General features: G+C 44.9%; 1 protein-coding gene across 1 annotated transcript; it reads right to left on the reverse strand.

Moving 5' to 3' along the window:
- Nucleotides 1–655: 655 nt before the first annotated feature.
- LOC144104967 (uncharacterized) lies at nt 656–6,584 on the reverse strand. Its single transcript, XM_077638193.1, has 6 exons — nt 6,018–6,584; nt 4,541–4,938; nt 4,306–4,432; nt 3,155–3,261; nt 2,829–2,921; nt 656–1,312 (listed from the first exon to the last, which is right to left on the reverse strand). Exons 1-6 carry the CDS (start codon nt 6,097–6,099, stop codon nt 1,169–1,171), a joined length of 951 nt encoding a protein of 316 aa, XP_077494319.1. The 5' UTR covers nt 6,100–6,584; the 3' UTR covers nt 656–1,168.
- Nucleotides 6,585–8,843: the final 2,259 nt, after the last annotated feature.

Here is an 8,843-nt window from a genome sequence, read left to right on the forward strand (position 1 = left end):
AATGCATGCTTATGCTACCATCTTTTTCTTATTGCAGGGATGGACTACCTGACTAGGCTGTCAAGGGACAGAAGGGAACAGCCACAGAAACCAAGGAGCATAGGGGATTTTTGTTTCATTATTATTATCTGTAGTGTTGATCAATGAATATTATTAGTGAATATTTTCTTGCTTGAAGATAACTGATTAGAAAAGTAGAAGGACAAACGACCACATGCTGCCGATGGGAACTGAACCAACGACCTCCGAATTATGCGTCCAGTGCTCCACCAACGAAGCTACAGTGACGGATGTTTGATGTTTTGCTTTCGGAGGTATTTAAGTTTTTTACATTTTGACCTAACCTGGAGAGTGTTCACCTGCGCCAGTGGGTTTCGTTCCCACCGTTGGAATGTGGCTGTTCTTTTCTTCTGCTTTTCTAATAAGTTATCTTCAAGCGATAAAATATTCACTATAATACTCATTGATCAAACTGTAAATAATAAAGTAATAATAAAGACAAAATTCCTTATGCTCCTTGGTTTCTGTGGATGTTGGCTTCTGTCATGCATAACGAGAGCCCCTCATTTTCCTTCCCTTGTATGCTATATATATGTGTATATATATGTATATATATAGTGAAAAGGTCAAAACTGGTACAATTATCTTGGTTTATTTATCAGCGGTTTCAGACGGTGGACTGTCCTTCATCAGGGTTTTCAGTTGAATGAATATAAAGATGTGTGTATTTCCGGACCTAAATGCAGGGGGAGAGGAGGCACTCTTCTTTGAGGAGAGAAACACACACACACATCACAGAGTAGAAGATGAGTGTCGGCATCCACTGAGAGGAAAGGAGCAGGGTTTTGAAACAAGTTAAAATACAGAGGTGACAGACATGTAGCAGAGGCTGAGAGGGTTGGATTTTTGCCGAAAAGACTTAAGCAAGAAAGGTTTCCTTCTGCGGAAGCGAGAAGTTCGAGCACAAGGAGAAAAATAATGAAAATACGGAAAACAAAAAAGAACAAAAAGAGAAACACCAGAATACACTGAAACAAAACACAAAAGCGCACATAGCATGACCCGCTCCCCAGCGGTGCAGATGTTATGGACTCTTGTAATGTAATTTACTGTAAGCTGTCAGTCAGGACCGCGTCATTTCTCCCTGTTCAAGAGACACCAGTGACCGTTACGACAGCGGCGGAGAAGCGGTCGTCCAGATGCCGTGCGGAAACCCGATCCTGCAACTAGCCGCTGCAGACAGCAACCACTGGCCGTTCGTCAGAGGGCGCCTGCACTGCGCGTCCCGCTGCTGACAATTCCGAGAAGGGAGCTAGGAGGACAAGGAGGAAAAAGGGGAACCGGCATTCAGGCTAAAAGGAAAACAAATGGGAAATAAGAGACGGGAGCTTCTTAGTTGGAATGGTTTTTGAGGAAGGCAAAATCGCCCAAATTCTCATTGATGCCGTGGGTTAATGTCCGAAATTTGTGTATAATATACGATTCCCTTTGTTCTCTTTGGCGACCTGTTTGAAAACCCGATTCTAGGAGGATGACCCGGATGCTTTCGAATGTATGTTGTGGCAGACATAGGTGCTTAGAAAAGGGTAGGTTAGGCAGTGTGTGGTGGGCCTTGTAGTTGTAGAATCACAACCTGAACGGAGTTTCTGTCTGGCCGATGTATTGCATGCCGCCCACAGCACAGTGAAGCATGCAGACCACATTTGCACTGCCACAATTTAGAGTTTCTTTGATTGTGAAATTAAAGTCAGAAAAGGCACCTTTTGCAATGTTTGTTGTCAGCATGTGACAGCAAACCTTGCAGCGTAGTTTTTGGCAGGGTTGGCACCCGGGGTTTGGGTTAACATTGGGCGATGTTCTAGATTTAACTAAAATATCCTTGAGGTTCCTGCTGCGCCGGTATACCGCTCTTGGTGGCTGCTTAAAAATGCGGGACAAGTGACTGCTTTGCTGGATAATGTTAAAATGTTTTGAGGATATTGTTCACGCGTGGTATGTTTGATGAATGTGTGAGAACGAGTTGGTTTGCCTTTCACCTTGCTGGAAGTTTTGGGAACTCAGTATTTTAATTCTGTCTAGACCGCGAGCTTTCCGAATAGCGTCTTCCATGATGGAAGCGGGATATTCTTTCAGTAAAAGTAAAAGATTTGTCTTTAGTTGTTCAGCATGGCGGTCAAAGTCATCAAGCTCAGAGCATATCCGTCGGTATCTATGTGCCTGAGAGTAAGGTATGCTCGTCTTGCAGTGGTGTGGGTGGCTGCTCTTAAAATGTAGATACTGTGGGCGGTCGGTGGGCTTTCTGTAGAGCGTTTTCTTAAGTACATTTCCTTTTTTTCTGTATTGTTACGTCCAAGAAGTTTATAGATATTTTGGAGATGCTGTGGGTGAACGATATCGATGGGTGAAATTTGTTGTAGTTTCCTATAAGTGTTAATAGGCTAGCTTCGTTGTGAGGCCAGATGAGAAAGATATCATCCAGAAAGCATTTATAGAGGAGTGGCTTCGAAGGCTGAATATATTGGCATAGGCAGGCGCCATCTTGGTCCCCATCGCCGTACCGCTCACCTGAAGAAAGTGCCTTCCCTCAAATTCAAAGTGGTTGTAATTGAGTACTAAACCCAGAATAGTTGCGAGAGTTTCGCCATCCAGGTGAACTGGAAGATCCGTCCGCAGGTATGCATCCACCGCCGCGCGTATGCCGTCTAAGTGGGGGATATTTGTATATAAAGATGTCACGTCCATTGCGACTAATAAGCTCTCATCGGGAATTTCAATGTTAGACAGAAAGCTGCTTGGAAGTGAGCGAGCAGTGGATAGCTCAGTCTTACCATGACCTCTGAAAAAAAAATTGAAGCTGCCATAAGGGAGCAAAGAAACTGTGCCGAGTGGTTTTCCCACCCCTTCGGTGACTGGAAGGCAACCTGAAAAAAATGTCTTCATTAGTCGTTATAAATTTTTATTAAGGGCAAAGATGATAAGAAGTCTGACTATAACAGTTTAAGCATCAACAAAAGGGCAGCAACACTGCCTTGTCAGCAAGATTACATTGAGCATGGCTGTGGGTTCAGGTCATTCCTAAAACTCACTCCAATTCAAGATAAATAAGTCAAGTTATGTTCATGCATGACAAAGGCTCATGCAGTTTTGTCGCTACCTTCTCTGAGTGATGTGTCGCTTGTTGCCTGTGGACACTTGCTGGTGCCTGAGAAGGTCGCTGGATCTCCCTTCTCGTCGTCGTCAATGTGTTGTGGAGAAGGGTGCCTGCAAATGAAAAGCATCACCACAATGCCTAACAGCCAATTTCATTCCATGAAAGGCACTCAAACTCGCACCCACATATAATAGTCAATGTACTACCTTCATTTTCAAAAATATGACAGTGCAATCAGGACAAGAGTGAATAAATGGATGGATCAGCCCAGTGTTCACTTGCAACTGCATTCATCAAAAAAGTAGAAAATATGTTCAATGAAAATTTTTCATATGTAGCTAGCACATGTGTTCTGAGGACTTGTCAATGTTTGGCAAAATCTTTCCTCAAACTAACACTCAAAGATATTGATCCCTTTTACACTTACACTATTTTTTGTTCCTTACAGTGTTCCATATCAGTTTATCCTCACAGCACATAACTGCACTGAATATGCAACTCTAACTTAGAAAGCAATCATCTCTTTCATAAGGAACACTGCAAAACGGGACTAAACACATACAGCGGTGAACTTTTTTTTACATTAAAAGCAGCATTCATTCTCTTCCAGATACACATGTGTACATGAGCAAATTTTTTTCTTATGAGCCGGAGTTCTCAAAAATGGCTTCTCTTCCCTTGGAAAGAAATGAAGATTTCATTATTCGTGGTCTGTGTTACCGACAATAAGAAAATTTGTCGTCCAGCCAGCCATTCCACAGAATCCAAACAGGTTAATGATTTTTCTCATTCACATATGCTTGCAAACATATTTTTCTTGGAATGTGAAATCTCTTCAACATATGACAATTTTTTTGTCCTCTGTCTGCGAAAATAAATGGCTTCCAAAATGAGCTGCATGTGCATTCCATATAAAGTACATAAGCTCTATATCTTAGATTAGTTTTCACTCATTAGTGTCCATGGTCCTCATTGTACTACTGAACTTCTAGAAACTAATGACTGATCACTTGCCACTTCCTTGTTGTAGAGCGTTACTCGTACTATATGCGGCAAGTGACAATGTTATCTGACAGCGAATACCAACAAAGCACACATATTTACACGGGCAACCAGCTTGTTTAATAGATGTGTGTCATCTCAGCAATACTCACCAGGAATACTGAAGAGCTCGCCATAAGGTGACTTCTTGATGTGGTCTGCGAGTTCTTTGCTTGCAAAATGCTTGACCTTTCGGGTCGGCCTTGGGTGCTGCGTGCTTGCGGGGTCCACCGTTGATTTCTTAAGATTGAAGGACATGGAATTGAGAAGGGCCGGCTCAACATTTCTCTTTGTACCCTGATTCCAAGCTGCCGCCTTGTCGGTACATGAGATGCCAGTGATGCCTACCTGGACGCTCATTTCTAGCTTCCACAACGGGGCACCAATATGGCTATAAACACGTGCTTTTCCGGCCATGCAAGAACAACCAGTAGCCACCACTTGACCATTCTTCCGCACACAGGCCCATGGCGACCATGATTTTTTGTTTACTGCCTGAGAGGGTCGCAGATCGGCCTTCACATACACAATATCAGCAGCTGCTTCGTGACTCAGCACCCAACCCACCCAACCGCACTGCAGCTGGTTATAAGAGTCCAGGCTTTTGTACGCCTCTGCCTCTTTAAGATCACAGGCCTTTGATCTAATCAAGTAGCATACAATATGAGCGCTTGTTATGCTTGGCCAGAGTTTGGTGTCATCTGTCCGCTGCTGCACGAGCAGGGGATGAGCATGGGTGTCACCATCTGAAAAAAAGATGGCATGCAAAGGACATTCAAATAAAGGTACCTCTAAAGGCCTGCGAAAGTGCATTGGGCGCTACAGCCCTTAAAGAGATATGTACGATCACGAGTTCACTGTAGTGCTGCCATAATATGGATCCCACGGTTGCTTTTGCCTTCTTGAAATTTGAGCAGTGCAAAACAGACGCGATAATGCTGGTTAACTGCCCGAATACAAGGCACACAAGTCCGATCGCAAAGCACATATAGTTGGTTTGGTTTATGGGGGTTTGGGGTTTAACGTCCCAAAGCGACTCAGGCTATGAGAGACGCCGGAGTGAAGGGCTCCGGAAATTTCGACCACCTGGGGTTCTTTAACGTGCGCTGACATCGCACAGTACACGGGCCTCTAGAATTTCGCCTCCATCGAAATTCGACCGCCGCGGCCGGGATCGAACCCGCGTCTTTCGGGCCGGCAGCCGAGCGCCGTAACCACTGAGCCACCGCGGCGGCACATATAGTTGCGCAAAATACTCTGAGGCAACAGGAGTTGGCGACTTTACACATATTTCGGCAACTGGGCAGACTATCAACTAACACTGCCTCGCACATAATCAAATTGCGCTCTCACGGCTGCGTGCGCTCGTGCAGCCTACGTACGTGGCATGAAGGGTCTACCACTCTCGTTCTTTTCAGCTTTGTTTCGTGACGCACCGAGCGAGCTCCACATTGCAGTTGTGTGGCTATGTGGGACGCGGCCGACAACGGGAAAGAGCACGCGTACTGACGAAGCTAATTCGAAGGATTTACATGTAGTAGAACGTACGGTACACGTCAGATGCGGCCAAAGACGAACTGTGCGGAATTGCCGGAGCCCTCGCGAGCAAGTTCGGAACGCCAGCCCATCGGTGGCAGAAGGCAGCGCGGATCTCCGACGAGTCGACGCCGCTGTCGGCGGACTGCCGGTCCTTCATTCCGCTAAATGTCAGGTGGCCCGCGGTAACTTACAAAGACTGTAACACGCTAGGCAGCCGTTAAAAACAATATTTATTTGTTTACTACGGTTATTCAGTATTTTAGTAGTAAGTAGCACACACACTCACCGATCGTGATCGTTTGCTCCGTCGATGCAATAACGGCCGGTTGGTTCCCGTGACCACCAGCGCTTCCAGCCGCTTGCGCCATTCAAAATGCACACGTATATGGCTTCAAGCTCACCACTGCTACGTTTCGGCAGATTTATTTTGCGAGCGGGTGCCGGCAGAACGACGAGCTGCACTGGTGGTGGTGGTTGTCACTATGATGGGGGGTGGGTGGGGATACTGGCCCACGACGAGCTGCACTCCAACACACGCTGAGACGCAGCGCAGCCCGAGCAGCCAAAGCCAAAAGTAAAGGCGCGCTCACATTAGCGGGAAAACGCGCAACGCTGGGCGTTTTCCGCGTGCCGCTTCCCGCGCAAGCCGGTTTTTCTCCCACGGACAGCCTGCTCTGCCGTCCCGCGGAGCGATGGGTTCGGTACCTAGGAATATGGCAGCCCCCATGTATCGAAACTGAAATCGTGTATTCCTGCCACCTTGCATGTTAATGAAACCTATATCTGAATTAACTTGGCCCTGGCGCTTGCGTCTCTTTCTTCCCCTATGGTTCCATTGTCCCTTTGATCTTAATTCTTCTTTCTCTACACTGGTTCCTTCAGAGCTCTGGGTCCCCCCAAAAAAGCTGTTGTCCTTTCAGCGCCCCCAACCTATTTTCCTCACGGCTCGAAATTCTTTATAGACTGAAATGGGAGGAAATAGAAGAACAGTTAAGGCAGGAGGAATTAATGGTATATGGTTTAGTGGAAACACATCTTAGAGACATCGAGAAACCACCCTGTAACCCAGACTACGCATGGGACTATTGCAATAGAACAGAGGGCAGCAGAAAGGGAGGTGGAATTGGGGCATTCATTCATAAAAGTATGAATTTTCAAAGGGTTAGACTGGGATGCAAGGAACATTTATGGCTAAAAGGAACAGTGGCAGGCAAGCTAACAATCCTTGGCTTTGTATACCTGTGGACAGGGGCTAATGCCAAAGAGGAAAACAGGAAAATGTTAGAATGTATTGCAAGCGACATTGATGAGCTAGGAGGACAGGGCGAGATAATTATATTAGGCGTCATGAATGCACACATAGAAGGCCTGGATGGGTACACAGATTCGACAGGAAGCATGCTGCAGGACATGTGTGACAGGCATGATTTAGTTGTATGCAACAGCACCGAGAAGTATGAAGGGCTCATAACATGGGAGGCGGGGAGTCTGCACTCGACGATAGATTATGCACTAATGTCACAGATGATGTATAATAGATTAGGGGTAATGAACATAGATGAAGATGGTTCCAGAAGTCTAGGTAGTGACCACAAGCGTATCAAGTTGGCAATGTAGGACTGAAGCGAGATGAACAATCAGGGGGGAATTTTTACTCAGAAAAGCAATTGGAAGCAGCAGCCAAACAAATCGAGAAAGTAATTTTTGAGGATAGTGAAACAGAATGGACTTATACCAAATTAACTCGATTACTGGAGCTAGAGCTAGCTAAGGTGCGAGTAAAACTAAAAGGGAAAAGATGCAAACCCAAGAGTTGGTGGGATGAGGAGGTCAAGAGGGCAATAGAGAAGCGCCAGGAAGCATCCAGGGAACACAGATATTCCAAGAAGAGGGGGAACCAAAACCCGAAGTAGACAAAAAATGGGATACCTTCATAAAGTGTAGAAGGGACGCATCCTATTTGATTAATGAGAAAATTAGAAGAAAGGGTGCCCAATGGTTGTCAAAAGTAAATAAAAAGGATAGAAAAGCAGCCCGAAAATTCTGGAAACATCTAAATGCAATGAGTAATGAGACTATGCTAGAACAAAGGTTTATCGTTACAGATGAGGGCATTCGACTAGAAGGAGCTGAAGCAGTAAAACACATAGGAACAAAGATGACGGAAAAATTTACAGCAAAGCACGTGGTACGTAATTTACCGAAGGAGGATGGACCGGTTACAGCAATAGCTTCACTCGAGCAAGGAGAGTGGGAAAGGGCAGAGAAGAAAGTTCCTAGTGGCACATCAACAGGACCAGATGGTATCCCGATTATGTTGATAAAGAAGTTAGGACCAAAATCCAAGCAAACATTAATACAGGTAGTGAACAAAATGATAGTGGATGAGAAAGTCCCCGATGAATGGCGATTAAGTAGCATGAACATTATATATAAGGGAAAGAGGGACAAAGCAGACGTAAGTAACTATCGTCCCATAACAGTGACATCTGTGGTTTACAGGGTGGTGATGCAGATTATAAAGGATAGACTGCAGGCTTGGGTGCAGAACGAGGGGGTGTTAGTTGAACTACAGAATGGGTTCCGGAAACAAAGGAGGTTGGAGGACAATCTAGTTTCATTGACACAGTGTATAGAAATTGCGGAAAAGGAACATAGGCCCTTATTGCTAGCATTTCTGGATATTAGGGGAGCCTATGACAACGTTACTCAGGAGCATTTGTGGGACATATTGGGCACATTGGATGTGGAAAATGGAGTAATTAATCTTTTAAAAGATATATATATATATATATATATATATATATATATATATATATATATATATATATATATATATATAGAGAGAGAGAGAGAGAGAGGTAACAGAGTGCTCATAAAATGGGAAAAAATGTATCAGGGCCTGTAGAGATACAGCGGGGGCTTAGGCATGGATGTCCTCTGTCCCCTTTGTTGTTCATGTTGTACCTGCAAGGGTTGGAGACCAAGCTAGAGGGGAGCGGACTAGGCCTCAACCTATCTTTTTTCAAGCAAGGGGAATGGATTAAAAAGATATTACCGGAACTAATATACGCGGACGATATAGTGATAATGGCTGACAACAAGGAAGACC

This window comes from Amblyomma americanum, chromosome 9 (assembly GCF_052857255.1).
Source record: "Amblyomma americanum isolate KBUSLIRL-KWMA chromosome 9, ASM5285725v1, whole genome shotgun sequence".
NCBI lineage: Eukaryota > Metazoa > Arthropoda > Arachnida > Ixodida > Ixodidae > Amblyomma > Amblyomma americanum.